Genomic DNA, 16,126 nt, shown 5'->3' with positions numbered 1-16,126 from the left:
GAAGAATCGTATAGTATATCATGCAATTCAATCTGGGTCTGAATTGGTTAAAAAAAGCAGAAATTTTTGTGTTCTCTGAAAATTGATTTATTCATCCTTCTTGTCCAAAGCTTCAGATAACTTTTCGTCGAAAGTTGGGACAGATCTACCGAGCTTTAAAGTTTTATCGGTGGTTAACTTCTTGTAAGAGAAGTAAGTTGCAGAACAACAAACAACAAAACATGCTGCGTATAATGGGTATAATTCTGGAGGAATGGAGAAACCACCGGTTGGCTTAGCTGCATTGAATCTTGGGAAAGTAGGTCTCATTTCTGATATTTTTTGCTTCTTGGTGTAAATGCCTAATGTTTGCTCTTTACTTCAGCAAAGAGGCCCTGATGCTATAAAGTGTTTGCCAATTGAATGCACAAAATAGTGGGAATTACCAGCAGAATGGGGCAACTCTCATTTCTCGTGGGCGCGCACTCCTATTGGTTGTCACAGCCACAGTGGATATTGTCATGATGCAGCAATACCAAATGTCGTGCATAATGAACCGAGGTAAAAAAAAAAAGTGGTGAAGAAAAATGATATTATCATGTCGATAATTGAAGAACAGTAAATGTTTAGAAATGTAAGCAAAGGAGTACATCCCCCATCCCCAACAGCAGTCGCAGGCTGCAACAAGACCCTCTCTTTCTACCACTTCATTGACAATGCACGCTAAGAGCTTTGCAAAGGTCCAGTCCTTCCAGTACAGGCCGGCTGCCTCCCACCAGGCAACATCCACTTCTAATGGCAGTGGCAATATCAACAACTCTCTTCCTCCACTTAGATTGTCTCCCTCAGAGTATGATGCTGCTGCGAAACATATGAAAGATAGATTTATATACGTTTTGGCGAACGCCTTAGGTTCCAAAATCACAGTCACAACCAATGACAATGAGAAAATCACCGGTATCTTGCAATCGATTTCTACAATCACGGATTCAATTCCTTCACTCATTCTCAAGTTTCCAACGAGGGAAAACCATGTTTATGAGAATGAGTTTTTAACAATTCCTCAATCCTTAATTTCCATGTTTACTTGTGAAAATGTGGATATTTCACCTAAAACATCATCTTTATCGGCAACTTCAACTTTGTCCACAAGTAATTCTCCAAAGCCTACATCACAAACCCTCTCCGCTACTGGTAATGATAAAGGCGAAAAGAAGGGAACAAAGGGTCTCAAAGATGATAAAGTAGCTAAAGAGAGTAAGGATTTGAACGAATTTAAAACGGATTCCCAAATTGCCAACTCTTCGTTCAAGGAGAAACCTTTGGAAAAATGGATTCCCGATGATTCAGCTATTGTATCTGAAGCTTTGGAGGATATTAAACCTGGAAATTGGGATCAATTTAAAGCCAATAAAGCAATCACAGGTTTGGAGCCTGAATACGACGAGGAGGAATATACTACTAGATTGAATACCAATAGTAAAGACTTTGCAAAAAGACTTGAATTTGCAAAGAAAATGGAAAAAGAGATTTTGTCCGCTCCTTCTAATGGTAACCTCCACATTGATGAGGAAAGAGGCCGCATTGTCGATGTTAGTAACGTTGACGAAGAGGACAAGTATTCTGGCGTTTTGAGGGAGAATGCACAGTCCGAGGAGAAATTAATGAACATGTTGAAAAGTCCAAGTGGTGCTCAAAAAAATCCTCCTCAATTGAGAAACTACAACGAAGGTCAGTATATCCCTCCAAGCCAACGTGCGGCTCAACAACATAAAGATCCTGCTGTTGTTTCCACTTCCACCCCTACCTCTGCTGCAAATACAACTACTACTAAAAATGCCGCCAAGAAAATTCCTGGCACAGCTGCCAAACAGTTGTCTTCTCCAATAGCTTCTTCTTCGGCTTCCTTGCCACCTCCAATTTCTACAAAACTTCCCGAGAAACCAATTGTTAAAGAATCAGCTAAAAAAGTCTCCACTCCGTCTTTTGTTTCGCCTCCACCTTCTTCAAGCTCTAAGAAAACAAGCACTTCTGTAGATGCAAAAAGAAACTTGGCAGTCTCACCACCTGTTGATTCTAAGCAGAATTTATCTACTCCAGTTCATAATCCTTTGCATAGTTCAGGATCAGCATCAACCCCTCCTACAGTAAAGACTGAACCAACCGATAACATAGTATCGTCGCAATTGCAACAAAGTCAACCAAAACAACCACACCAAAACCATGCTAGTAATTACAATCATAACCAGCAACAACACATGCAATCCCCTTCACAGCATCCTCAGCAATTACCACCGCAGCATCAACAACAACCACAACAGCAGCATATGCCACATGCAATGCAGCAGCCTATGCAACAATATACACATGCTCAACCTCACCTATCTCCTTACCAACCACAAAATAACCAAATGCGTAACACTCAACGCCACAACTATCAACCCAACGATGCACATCCAAATGGACCACTATCAAACAACTATAGATTCAATAACCAACATGAAAATGGAAGTAATAATAATAATAATGGTCATAGTCACCACAATAGAGTAGGACCTTCGAAACCTCTATTCCGTTTACATGGATCATATGAGAAGCCTAAAACAGGACGTATCTTGGAAGGTAAATTCAACATTTTAGCCACTACCAAAAAGGAGTATCTTGAAAAGAATCCAGGGTCGGATGTTTTGATTATACCGATGGCTCCTAGTTATGCAACTCAACCAGGCTGGCCAGAAACTATTGAAACTAAATACGACGTTTTGTTCAAGGCAGAAAATAAGCCACCACAAATTCAAATGCAATCCCAAATGTATGTGCACCCTGGTTACCACCCATACGCTCAAGGTTATTCACCTGGATATTCTCCCCAATATGTTCAACAACCGTACTATTATTACCCTGGCTATCCACAACAACAATACCCCTACGCTGCGCCTATGGGGTATCCGGTAATGGAAGGACAGCCTCCATATGTATATCAACATAACCCAATGCAAGGACATCGTTAAGTTATGCTGCTATATGTATTTTTTTTCCTACTTTATAAAACTTCATGTACTTTTCATCGACCTAATCTGTTAATTAACAATCTCGAACTGCATCTTACCTGCAAAATTGTATGCTTACTCTTACCAAGTAGTTTGAAATCAGGTTTGTTTCGAAATGACGGGATCTTGCCTCAAAAAAAAAAATAATAGTGGAGTCAAATTTTTTTCAGATCTATATCTATTGAAAAATTTATGTTTGCATAAAAGTTGGATACCTACATTTCCCATAGAAGACAACATGACCGAAGATCCTAAATTATACAGAGCACTAGGGCCAGTATTTATATCATCTATTGAACCACTTCTAAGCGGTAAAGACCTAATCGATACAAACCATATCAAAACAATCATCTCAGTAACCAAATCAGATATCCCACAGAAATATAAAACATCACCATATGTACACCTACAGGTCCCTATTGATGATTTAGATTCAGAGATAATTTTTCCATACATTGAACAAGTAAATAAGCTAGTCAAAGAAACAATCTACAAGCCCACTTCGAAGGAAGTGGTGATTAAGAATGACGGAAAATTTAAACCTGAGCTCTCAGGCAATGCAGTTTTAATTCATTGCCAATCAGGTATTTCCAGAAGCGTGGCATTTGCATGTGCATATCTTATGAATAGACATAACCTGCCGTTGGAGCATGCATTACATGCAATTAGAAGAAATAATCCCGAGCATACATTTTTGCCAAATGATGGTTTTTTGCAACAATTAAATGTTTACAAAGAGACTGACTGGTGTTGTGATGTTGCAACGTTACGTAAAGTATCACCACGATGGAGAGCGTATCGTATGCAATACCTTATTGCACCTCAAATAAACAGGTTGAATTCTGGTGGTAATGGAGGGGACAACAGCTTTAGTGTTGTTGAGCAAGCAAATGAAAAGGACGATGAAAATTGGTTTGGATTCAAATGTGCTAAATGCAGGGCACTACTGGCAAGTTCAAGCGTCTACTTACCTCACCTACCACCCTATGAAAAAGATGATAAACAAATGTATTTCACCAAAACAGTGTACAAACGGAAGAGAGTTATTGATAGACAAACGGGGCATAATGAATGTACACATGTTTTTACTGAACCTTTACAATGGATGAAGGAGAAAATTACCAATAATGAAGAATTGGAAGGCAGATTAGACTGTTATAAGTGTAATACCAAAGTCGGAGGTTGGAACTGGAAAGGTGACAGGTGTAGTTGTGGCAAATGGATTGTCCCTGCTATTCATTTACTCAAGTCAAAAATTGTACAAGTTGATAAAAACAATAGATTGATTTTGCAGAGTGACAACAGGGCTGTTTAAAGTAAGAAACCTCTACAAGTTGATTTCTATAGAAAGTTTAGTATATACATACCTATTAACATTTATATATTTATATAGCAGTTTTAATCGATGGTCATTTCAAGATCTGAATCGTTATCACTACCTGCAGTGGTATTTCCTGTATCTTGGTTTAAGTTTCCCAAGAATGAGTTGGTCGTGGTCGGTGTGGTAAGGTTTGCCGAGTCCAATACCTCCACTAATTCTCCTCTGACTCTCATTGATCCTCCATCAATAGACACATTCCTAAATTTACTTGGGTTTCCGTTGTTTGATTCTAAGATACTATGATCGTTTTGATAATCTTCAAATGCCATGAAATATCCATCTTCAGGTATGTGATTTGGTTTAATTTGCTTTTTTATTGGTAAGGGGTTCCGCTCTTCATCAAAACTGCTTTGTAATAGTGGCCTGTCATTACCTGAAATGAAATCAAAGGAACCTCTTTCAATTTCACTCTCTTGAAAATCCTCATGTATTGCGTGATTTCCTACATCGGAGTCTTCTTCAGCGCCTTCATCTTCATGGATTACTTCTTCATCGTAATCCTCATCTCCATAAAAGGCATCATGTTCTTCGTAGCCACTGACATCATGGTCACTAAGTTCAGCATCTAGGTCTCTCTCTTCTCCTTCAGCCATTTGCTGACGTGGCTGTGCGTCGTCTTGATACCCACCGTTCAGACTTAAGATATTACTTCTTGAAATGGAGCCCTCAGTTGTACCGTCAATAGTAAAATTATCATTAGCGTTCGAAGGTGCTGTAGTACGATGCATCTGTCCAAAATTTTCCGTCATTAGATGCGTATTGTCTTCATCGGCTGGATGGTCAGTAGCATCGACAGACATAGATTCTCCAGGTGGTTGAACATCCTCATGTTCAAAACCTTCAACGTCTACAAACTCCTCTAGTTTTTGCATTTTCTCTTCTTCCAAAAGCTGAGACATCGTTTTACCGACTCCAAGAGGCGCTATCCATTTATAGCCCCATGTTGACAGTTCAGCTGTATGATTTATTCTATTTCCTAATTCCAAGCTTAATTGCTCAATACTTTCAAATGTGTTCTCGTTATTGGAGCCATCGAGATCACTGTTCAGTTTTAAAGTTTTTAGTTTCCTATAAACCCTCTGGGATGTCTTGTTCATATACAAGGGCATAGGTTGGGACGCTGAATAGCATGAAAGTGGAGGAAATTCGGATTTTCTGGTCGCAACAACATTTCTTTGGCTGGGGTCCTGATGTTCATTATTTGACAAAAGTCCAAAGCGCCCATTGCTCGTTGATGGATCCTCATTGAGCCATGTCGTCCGTATTCCTGTGGCTAACACACTGGGAATATACATTTCAAAGGCGTTTGATTAATCTTAATCGTTCATCAGAAAAAGGAAATTTATATATAACACTGGTGTTCCTAAAAGGAAAAAAAAAACATGCCTCAGTGGAACATTAAATTGAGCCCCATTCCCAATTTAGTTTTTCCTACTTCTTCTTCGACAAGGCCATCTGCAAAATGAGCTAAATTCTTAGGAATATGATTGGAAATATATAAAGAATACTGCTAAATAGTATAGAATAGTGTAGAATTGAATAATGATAAGAGACGACACAAGAACATGTATTTACAAGAAACTGTTGCTTTTAAGGTACTCTAGGTATCATCTCAAGGTTTGAGTTCTTCTTGGTTAGGGTCCCCAAAAAATCTATCCCATTGTCCCTTTTTGTGCAGCATCGCCAAGATCATAACAATTGGTAGATGCCAGATGGAACTCCAGAACGTTTTCTTCGCCCAAACGTTGGCCATGTTTATGTCGTTGGTACTTGGACCTCCACTTTGCAGCACTTTGGAAGAATAATTATGACGTTGTTGCAACCAAAATTTAAATGAAGTATAGGACATCCAAGCGTTTAAGATTGAAGAATCGAAAACAAAATATGAATCACAGACTCCATAATAAACCATTGCAAAACAAATTGGGAACATCAATAGGGAATATCTCAATGCAACCCTAGCATTTAGTTTTGGATTGACAAAGGCTGTCATAACATAACCTGCACGTTTGTATTCGTCCTTGATATTATGACTTAGAGTATTAAAATGAGGGAATTGCCATGCATATAATAATAAAGCTAGGCACCAAGCACCAGGGTCCGCCAGAGATGAGCATGTGGCCCAACCCATCAATGGAGGAATAGCACCAACAATTGCACCTACCCATGTATTTAGAATAGACTTCCTCTTCAGTGATGTGTACAACCAACTATAAAGTACGATGTTGGTGGCACCCAAAGCGGCGACAATGGGGTTAACTCCTAGATATAATATCGAGCATCCTAAGGTTCCTGTGATTGCAGCAAATTTGAATGCTTCATGTGGTTTCACTAGTCCTGTGACAACCGGTCTTGCTGAGGTTCGAACCATCTGAGAATCAAAGTTTGGCTCACGACCCATATTGATTGCATTGGCTGCACCTGATGCCAGGAGTGTACCAATTGTTAGAAAAACAAATTTAGACACATCTGCTGAACCAGGAGCTAGAGTGTAGGAACAGATGGATGATAACATGATCAAAAAGGTTAGATTTGGTTTCGTCAGAGCCATATATGGATTAAACAATTGCTTTAGGTTTTTTATTTCTCCCTGTTGATATAGTTCCAATACGGATCTGGTGTCTTTCTTTTGATCTTTCAATTTTACCTGGAAAGGTATGTGTGCATTAGCTTGTGCTGGTGGATGGCAGATATTTGAAACTTTTGATACTGGTGATGCCGAAGATGGAGACTGAGAGCTTGAAGTTCCTGATGTTAGCGATCTTGTTATTGCTGCAAATCTATAATTTGGTGTAAATCTCAAGCAAGATGAATTGTTCTGTTTCTTAGAAAAGTTTAAACTGTTGCCACTCATTAGATTGTTTGAGTAATATAGTGAGAACCCATTTAAATTCAGGTGAAAGGAAAGAGTCCTCGTTGAAGATATGTCCCTTGAAAAACTTTTCCATACGGGATTTACGCCAAAGAGCTGCCTCGGCATCATCTTCAATACTTTGGTAACCTGTCTCTGTAGAAGAAGTTAACTAAAGAGCCTCACAAACCCACACTGTCTTATAGTGAACGGGGTTTGACTGGTGGCCTTATAGAGAAAAAACCATCATGAAAATTAAAGATTAAAAAACGGGATTTTTATCCAAAGTGAGAAAAATCATGGTGGGGAAATTCGTCCTCGTCATTAATCACACACGGAATGGCATGTTTGTCAATGCAGCACACAACCATAACCTTTTTACTTGTTATTTTACTCTGCTATATTACTTTGATGTTTTACTTTATTATTTTGTTTGAACTTACTTAACGCTTCCTTTTATAGAAAAGATCATTTATCCTTATCGCCAGCGGCGTTTTTCTTCTGTCCATTTTTACTGTCTTGTTCCTCCAAAGGTTCCCCGTTCTTGGTATTTTTCACCCCCTGAGGTTGATCAACTTCGTTTCTCTCCTTGTTCTCTATCTTGTTGTTGATCAAGTCATGGAAGGCAATGATGGATCTCACCAAACTACTCACATACATAATCATCAATTGATCATTTGTTTTCACGTTAAAAGAGGTGGCAAGTTTCCTCTCGTGTGTATATATTTGAGAATCAATAGAGTTATTTGAATTACTAGCAGTTGAATCTGTGATTTGAGAAATGTTTGGTAGCAAGTTGAATATATCTTGTAGTTTCCCCAAAATGGTCGAATTCACAGGTAATTGGCCAGATATGACTTTGGATAAGTACCTGACTATATTCGATAACTTCTCATTCAAGGATTTCAATGACTTGAAATTGTTTGATAAAGCAATCGTCAAATTACCACGATTTTCATCACGAATATCTCTTAGTAGATGTTCAACACCAATTTCTTCTGCCTCTTCTGCCTCGATAATAGACGGATAATGGATGAATGTTGTAGTAGATGAAGATCCAGTCTCGTTGATTTCTTCTACTGCCATATAGCAATCAGTAGGAATATCGATCTTGTTGTTTGAATTGATATCAACAACTAACAAGAGAGGATTTGGTGTGAATTGTTTGAAAACATTGTTAATTTTCAAATCATTCTTCTTAATCTTTGGTCCCGAATGGTACCATCCTATCAATTTCTCCTTGGCATTGATTTTCTTGAACATTTCCATCATGGAATCAATATAATTGTGATCCAAAAACCAAATATCTGGATTTGTCGGGTCCTCCTCATATGGAATTGCAAAGGAATTGGAGATTCTGATATTGTCTGCATTGGAGTTATCACCCAAAACGACACCAACGACTCTCTTTGAAGACGACACAACCGATGTGTCATTTGCCCGTACCACTCTCTCAAAATGATCAACCACAGATAAAAGAACAAGAGGAGCAATTGACACCGTTAATGGAGGGTTCCCACTCGCTGGAAATGGCGCCATGACGGTATTGCTGGTATTGGTGGTTTCTACTACAGGCATTGCTATGTTCACTTGGCTCCTATCACTGTCTATCCGCTGAGTAGAAAAGAATATTTAAGTTGCTTACCTGTTGATTGGGGAGGCTCTCTTCTTCTTCTTCTTCTTCTTCTTCTTCTTCTCCTTCCCCTCTCTAATTTGCCACTCTCTCAATCTCAGTAACTAAATTGTGGCATACGGCATCCGTGCACCTTCCCCACTCCAGGTGTTTTCTTTTCCTTTTTTTTTTTCCTTTATATTTTTTTTTCTTTTTCTTTTTCTCGCACCGATGTAAATTGCTTTTTCTCCCCTCTGTGCGCTCCGTTTCTCTTTTGCACCTGAGTTTCGTGTATGTGCATGTGAAATGTCAAAATGTGAAATATTTATGTCAATCTTAGAAAAGACACTGCATTGGAGATATATAAAAACAACAATTACTGGACGTTCCTTATCTCGTCAGGTACTGCTTACGCTCTTCCATTCCATCTTATTGCATTCCATTCCTTCTCCTCTACTGGCTTAGCATACAATGTTCAAGCAACTCCCCCGCCCAAAGCTGCCCTTTTGGGCCTCGAGTCCTTCAGGTTCGACAATTCTAGGAACCGCTTCATTGAAAAATACCGCTACAAGCCACCCATTCTCATGCACAACTATACGAGCTGCTGCACAGAACCCACATAAAAACGACAATGCCAAAGCCATAAAGACCATCATTAACTTTGCCAACAAGCGGAAACCTTTCCAGGCATTTGTGTTTATCACTTTAGGTGCTTTGTTATTCATCTCAATTAAAGATTTCCAGCAAACTTCAATTTATAACCAGAACGATTTGGATTTGGTGAGACCTACCTCATGGCCTCTGTACTTATATTCGTATCTGCCCCTGAATACCATATCCAGATTATGGGGGTCCTTCAATAATATAACGTTACCTAAAGGTTTAAGAGAACCTACTTTTAAATTTTATTCCTATCTATTCAATGTCAAATTAGATGAAATGTTAGATCCAAATTTGGAGAATTACAAAAATCTAGGCGACTTCTTCTACAGAGAGATCAAACCTTCTTGTCGTCCAATAGATTATAATGCCCTATTGGTTTCCCCCTCTGACGGTAAGGTTTTAAAATTTGGTAATGTCAATGCAGATGGTACAATAGATCAAGTCAAGGGATTCTCTTATAATTTGAAAGCACTATTGGGCGATTCCACCTCACAGAAAGTGGCCCATTCGCAATCCATCGATTTCAATCACCAGGACAAAGATCATGATGAAGTTTACCAGTTGGAGCAAGAGTTCTTATCTCATCTTGAGAACAATACTCATAAAGTTTCAACACCTCAACCACAATCTGCACAGAGGTCTTTGATCACTTTCTCGCACGAAGGTGAGAGGTCAATATTACATCCAACAACAAGAGAAATCTTGAATGCCACTACAGCTTTAACTCCTTCTGGTGAGGAAACAGATCTATTCTACACTGTCATCTATCTAGCCCCAGGTGATTATCATAGGTTCCATTCTCCCGTAACTTGGGTCTCCACTATACGTCGCCACTTTGTTGGTGAATTATATTCAGTTGCTCCTTATTTCCAAAATACTCTCAATAACTTGTTTGTTTTGAACGAAAGAGTTGCCTTATTAGGGTATTGGAAACATGGGTTTTTCAGCATGACTCCAGTAGGTGCAACTAATGTGGGATCAATTAAATTGAATTTCGATAAAGATTTGGTGACCAATACAAGACACCAAAACGGGAAAAAGTCAAAAAAGAACACTTGCTATGAAGCTCATTATAATAATGCATCGCCAACCTTGAAAGGTCAACCTTTGTTTAAAGGTGAAGAAGTAGGTGGATTCAGACTAGGCTCAACTGTCGTGCTTGTCTTTGAAGCTCCGAAAAACTTCAAGTTCAATCTACAAGAAGGTCAAATTGTCAAAATGGGCCAGAAAATTGGAGATGTTGAAAACAGTTGATGCCTATCAAATTCGATTCAGTTCACATACCTTATTCATTTTAAATCTTTTCTCTGTTGTTATCATTTCACCATCTTCGTTATATTCTATATCCGATGACCGCATATGACTCTTTTTTTCTCATTCTTGTTTTGCACTATTTAAATTCTACCATTATTGTTAAATACGTTTATATAGATCTTTATAATGTCAAACCAATGCATACTGTCAAATCACTTGTGAGAAAAGATCCTTCTTCAATTTCTCTATAAACTCAACATTTAAGTAGTTCAATTCCTTTCCTGGTCCAAGTACTTCATTGGTAATTATGCACTCATTATCTTCCTTATCAAGATTGAAATTCGATTCGCTGCCTTTGGTCTTCTTTCTTCTTTTCCGTTTGTTAACATCCTCATAACAGGATGTAATTGTACTATCAACAAAATTAAAGATCAATTTCAAATTTACCATTTTTTCATCATTCTTCATCCCTTCATTATTGACTATTCTTTCAAGTTCCAACTTAAAATCAAATAAGCTAAATCCACTAACGTATCCTCTAGTCTTACCGTTAATATAATCAAACATTATATCCTTTTCAATCTCATCTAAATTGTTGAATATACTCAGACTTCTCAGAGGGTCAACACTTGTTTCTTTGTCAGATATCTTTAGATTCTTCAAATCACTATCCATTTCTACTATCTCATCATAGTCAAGAGTCAAAGTTTTATAGCGCCCATCTTTGTCAATATATATTGTCATTTTTTTCTTAAATTCCTCTCTTGCATTATGACTAGACCTACTCAAATCAAACTCTACTGGAAAATATTTGTTTTTCGAGTTGACAATAATTTTTTTGACTAGACTTAAGTCTGGTAACAAACATGGAGCAGTCACTTTCAAACTTGTTTTATTAAGCAGAACTATTTCAGCATCGATCTTTATCGGCTCTCTATTTCCTACTTCTTTAACAATCAAGCACCTATTTTCAACTGCCAATGCCCAAAAATGACGTAATGCTTGCAAGTGCAAATCATTCTTGCCATTATTCGATCTACCTAAACCAGTACTAGGATCCAACTCTTGATCGTCTGAATCTTCGTAATTGTTCGAGCCAAACATGGGATAAATGGAAGTTATCAAAGCCGCAATTGAAAAGTTGTTATTGCTATTAAAAGCTTGCTGACCACCACCTAGAAATAAAAAGCCGAGTGCCATATTCGTTGCCATATAATTTCCGTATCTTGTATATTCATCAGTAATACCTTGTAGGTATCTCAATCGTTTCATTATATCCAAGTCTCCTGTACCGGCCATAACGACAGAAAGCCCTAGCACTAATAAGTCCCTGGAATTTCTAACATAGTACAACGTTAGCTTTTCATCATAATTCGTCGGTTCAATCATTCCCAGATCTAGAAGGATATCAAAATAGTACAACAGAGTTTTCTTAGCCTCAAAGTTGGCTGTCGACGCAAAACATATTGCTATAGACAGTGCTGCCCCAGATATAATATTAATATAGGGAATAATTTCACTATCTAAGCCATCGATGGAGTCGATTGAAAATTGCTTGTAAATACAACGGGGAACCTGGTCTTCAATAAACTTTTTTGTAGGTTCAATTTGATTCCACATCACCAAGTTTTTACTTAGGCACCTTAGCATTAATATGTCTGGCCTTATATACTCTAATAATTGAATTGTTTTAGGTAAGCTCAATTTGTCTCCAATCTCACTGTTATTTGTCTTCAAAAACAAAAGTGCCAACGCAATTACAGCACCTGAGCAACACTTGTCTGTTTCTTTCAAAGTTTGAGCATCTCTTAGGGAAGTGCCATATGAGATCAATTTTTCAACTATATGGTTGTCAGTTGTTGATAGTATGGTATCGCCGCTACCTAAGTTGATGTAACCTAAAGCAAACCCAGAGGCTAAGTGGTAACCTTCACTAACTACCGCTTTATCGTAAATGGTGGGCGCTGAACATATTTGAGTAAGAAGAATTTCAGACATTCTACGGTGTTGGGTCTCAAGATAAACTAAACCGATCCCAATGATTCCTGCCGTTTGTACCGGTAACTGCACATTCAAGTTAGTAGATCCTTGTGGCAAAAATGCAACAACGTGAACAGATAATACTTTAGTCATTTTAATGTCCATTGTTCCCTTCAAACTTGCAGCCATTCCTATCAATAAACCAATACTAGTATGAAGATGCTTTGGTCCCAAATAATTATAGATGTGCCATTCTTCTAGATCTTTTAGATGGCCATTCAAACCTAAACCAAATAAAAATCCAGCATGTTGGGCATTTAAAATAGGTGGTCGGTTAAAAGCCACCCAGCTGCCACTCACTCCTTTAAATTCTTTCGAAACCAATAGGCCGGCACTTGCCCCGTTGTGAAAGTAACCCCAATCTAATAGGTTCTTTGGTATAGAATCCTGCTTCAAGGACACGTTGACATTGTCCGGTAAAATCAATGTATCAAAACACATTTTTGGAATAGGAAAGCCCTCTGTAACCAGAGGCGTTCTGCTTGAATTGAAAACCGCTCCTCTTCCAATAGGGGTAGTCAATGTCCTTAAGGCAATTCTTGCACTGATAGCTCTCTGATGTTCCAACCTTTCATTGTCATTCATTAGCAAGTCGGTTGCGTAAGTGACTGTTTGAACTTTTGAAGTCTGAAGTAACTTAGTAAGCTCATAAAATCTTCTATCCTGTGAAAATATTAATTTGGTTACGTTAAATATATCCGCTTCAGCTTGGCCATCCCAGGCATTAAATGTCTGGTTCTGACTTAATTCATCCAAAATATCTTTAGTGCTTTTGAGCACGCCTCCTGAGCCTACACTTGTTATAAATGGCTTCTTCCTCTCTGATTCCAAGTATAGCAAATCCTCTCTTCCAACTAATTTGAGTTCCTCTTCTGACACATTCCAATTTAATCTCAACTTCTTCTGACACAGTTCAATTGTATTCTTATAGATAAAATAAATACCTGGTGGATATGTTTCAATTTCTGCACCATTAATTTCAGATGCAACCATGTTTTTAATCAGCTCCATGCTATCAAAGTCGGGAGAGACAATAATCTCAAATAATCTTAGTGTGTTGTAAGTTCTCGGTGTGACAATTTTATCAATCATTTCATCCTCACCAGCAACTACGGAAAATGTTACAAAGCCAAGTATGCTGTCAGAGAACAAACTGCATATTGATTTCATGATGTCAGGAGGAACAGCAACATATTCAGGTAAATTTAGCTTGAGTGATCGGTCTATATTCGATAGATCAATGCCATAATAGTCTAGCCACACTTCTGACCAGGACATCCAAGAAACGAGCTGCACTAGAAGAACCGAAATTTTGTGAAATTTTTCAGCTAACAGAATATTTAAACGAAGGTCTTCCCTTATTATGTGCAAGGACAAAACAATTCTAGGTAACAGAGATTCCAGTGAGTATTCGGACAACTTTGAGGTTTTAAGTGAGTTCTTTTTTACTTTCGATCTTGCCATAATCACATAGGGTATTAACTTAGTGATTTCGTTCATATTCGTATCCACGTATTGCAAATCGATACGCTCCGGTAGGCTCATAGAAAGCAACGTTATAACATATACTGACCAATCGTCCCCATGTGGGATCTCTAAAGAGGAATTAGCACACCAATTTAGCCAAAAATTTTGAAAAATCTGATCATGACTTAAGTACTTCAAAGATTTCATCAAATTCTCCACTAGCTTATCTTTTGGGGTTACGTGAAGATGAAGTGAAAAATGACGACTAGATTCGCAAAGGAAAGATATTTCGCTTTCACAACTGTCATCAAATCCAATGGCTTCAAAAGAAAAATGAGGCAAACGTATTGTTGGAGAAAAAATTTGATAGAACACGTTGTAAAGAACCATTTCCTTTCTACTATTCAATATAGCAATGTAGGGAAAATCAGCATCTCCCATGTCAAATTTGACAGCGTCTAATCCCATGATAGTGGTACTGCTCTTCATTTCAAACAACCCTATCTGGTTTGACGATTTTCTAAATAAAATTATTTCAATCGTCTCAAGTTCCATATTTACGAGAATCAACGCTTCCTCTTCATTATATGATAGAGCAAAAGTTTTCAGCTTGGAAAAGTCTGATTTAAAATTAATAGTAGTTAACTTGGTAAAAATAGCATCTTTCTTCAAATTCCAACTTTCAAAATTGGTTACTAAACTGCTTCCTAAATTATTGGAAGATATATCGGCTCCATATTCAGCTCCGGGTGCCATACGGTCAAATGAAAGAGGATTTGAGGTCGTTCTATATGGCCTCATTTCATCTTCAAATATCTTAGAATATGAGTTCAAGAAGGCCCCTGAAGAAGATGTCGATCGTTTGCTGTTCTTTCTGGGAGTCATTGCCAGATGGGATTTCACTTTAGAATTTCTGGACTTATTTAAGTACCTAGTGAAATATATCGAGATATTTTTCTCGGTATGATTGAATGTTGCCGCCAAGCAATTGTTTGCAAAACGTGGAAATAAAACTAGTTCCTCATTGACCGAAAATGAAGAGGTAGAAGAAGAAACAATTAATCCTGGATCACCCATCATATCTGTTAGGACCAAAAAGTTACTTTCAGTAATGGGGTTGGATATTTGGGAGGGCTTCACATCTCCAACAGACAAATTCAATGCTGCCTTTATGGACGATCTATTACTCAGTGGAGACATAGCATTAGACATATTATTGGTCATGGAAGATTTGATGTTAAAACCACTCAAAGGATCAGATGGAATACTATCCACTTTCTTTCCTAAAACTATTCCCTTATAAAACGGAAATGCGCTTTTGATATGCATTGGAAAACTGACTACTATGGCCGACTTATCCTTGTTATAAACCCTTATTTGGTCTTCAAGTATGAGCACTAATACCGTTTCATTCTTTTCGTTTGCGTTATCATGTTTTGAGACCCCGTAATCTGAAGGGCCTTCAAAACTCGTAAAGAACGCATCGACTATATCACTTTCAACATTGATATTTCTTTTGTTGACTCCACCTGAGAACCATTTGACTGACCTCTCATAAATGCAAAGCTTTTGCTTGTCAGGATAAAGTTTTATCTTATAGTCGCTACTTGATGAACTCTCATCAGAGATTTTTGCGGCAGAGAATCCTATATTACAAAGCATAATTGAGGCTTTAGTTTCAATGTGTCCAGTGATTCCATTTAAAACGGAAACTTGTTTTTTTTCTTAAAAGAATCATTTCGGAAGGCTTGTACTGTAGAAACTTTATTCTAAAAAAAAAAATACAACAAAAAGGGCTCGTTCTTGTGATCCCCTTCAAATTCTGAACG

The 16,126-nt window shown here is 37.9% G+C and overlaps 8 protein-coding genes across 8 annotated transcripts; 3 read left to right on the top strand and 5 right to left on the bottom strand.

The window, feature by feature from the left end:
• Positions 1–87: 87 nt before the first annotated feature.
• C5L36_0C06440 (uncharacterized protein) lies at positions 88–309 on the bottom strand (the record flags this gene model as incomplete). Its single annotated transcript, XM_029466338.1, has 1 exon — positions 88–309. One exon carries the CDS (start codon positions 307–309, stop codon positions 88–90), a length of 222 nt encoding a protein of 73 aa, XP_029322198.1.
• A 386-nt stretch (positions 310–695) lies between these two features.
• Positions 696–2,990, top strand: C5L36_0C06430 (uncharacterized protein; the record flags this gene model as incomplete). Its single annotated transcript, XM_029466337.1, has 1 exon — positions 696–2,990. The coding sequence occupies one exon, from the start codon at positions 696–698 to the stop codon at positions 2,988–2,990; it is 2,295 nt and encodes a 764-aa protein (XP_029322197.1).
• A 154-nt stretch (positions 2,991–3,144) lies between these two features.
• Positions 3,145–4,344, top strand: C5L36_0C06420 (uncharacterized protein; the record flags this gene model as incomplete). The annotated part of the gene is made up of 1 exon (XM_029466336.1): positions 3,145–4,344. The coding sequence occupies one exon, from the start codon at positions 3,145–3,147 to the stop codon at positions 4,342–4,344; it is 1,200 nt and encodes a 399-aa protein (XP_029322196.1).
• Positions 4,345–4,427: 83 nt separating this feature from the next.
• C5L36_0C06410 (uncharacterized protein) lies at positions 4,428–5,705 on the bottom strand (the record flags this gene model as incomplete). The annotated part of the gene is made up of 1 exon (XM_029466335.1): positions 4,428–5,705. One exon carries the CDS (start codon positions 5,703–5,705, stop codon positions 4,428–4,430), a length of 1,278 nt encoding a protein of 425 aa, XP_029322195.1.
• A 317-nt stretch (positions 5,706–6,022) lies between these two features.
• Positions 6,023–7,393, bottom strand: C5L36_0C06400 (uncharacterized protein; the record flags this gene model as incomplete). Its single annotated transcript, XM_029466334.1, has 1 exon — positions 6,023–7,393. One exon carries the CDS (start codon positions 7,391–7,393, stop codon positions 6,023–6,025), a length of 1,371 nt encoding a protein of 456 aa, XP_029322194.1.
• A 336-nt stretch (positions 7,394–7,729) lies between these two features.
• On the bottom strand, positions 7,730–8,839 carry C5L36_0C06390 (uncharacterized protein; the record flags this gene model as incomplete). The annotated part of the gene is made up of 1 exon (XM_029466333.1): positions 7,730–8,839. The coding sequence occupies one exon, from the start codon at positions 8,837–8,839 to the stop codon at positions 7,730–7,732; it is 1,110 nt and encodes a 369-aa protein (XP_029322193.1).
• A 505-nt stretch (positions 8,840–9,344) lies between these two features.
• Positions 9,345–10,790, top strand: C5L36_0C06380 (uncharacterized protein; the record flags this gene model as incomplete). Its single annotated transcript, XM_029466332.1, has 1 exon — positions 9,345–10,790. One exon carries the CDS (start codon positions 9,345–9,347, stop codon positions 10,788–10,790), a length of 1,446 nt encoding a protein of 481 aa, XP_029322192.1.
• A 207-nt stretch (positions 10,791–10,997) lies between these two features.
• Positions 10,998–15,959, bottom strand: C5L36_0C06370 (uncharacterized protein; the record flags this gene model as incomplete). Its single annotated transcript, XM_029466331.1, has 1 exon — positions 10,998–15,959. The coding sequence occupies one exon, from the start codon at positions 15,957–15,959 to the stop codon at positions 10,998–11,000; it is 4,962 nt and encodes a 1,653-aa protein (XP_029322191.1).
• Positions 15,960–16,126: the final 167 nt, after the last annotated feature.

The sequence above is a fragment of the Pichia kudriavzevii genome, chromosome 3, assembly GCF_003054445.1.
Source record: "Pichia kudriavzevii chromosome 3, complete sequence".
In the NCBI taxonomy this organism is placed as follows: Eukaryota; Fungi; Ascomycota; class Pichiomycetes; order Pichiales; family Pichiaceae; genus Pichia; species Pichia kudriavzevii.
Note: the sequence above shows the minus strand (reverse complement) of the source record. Positions and strands in the feature narration are given on the sequence as shown.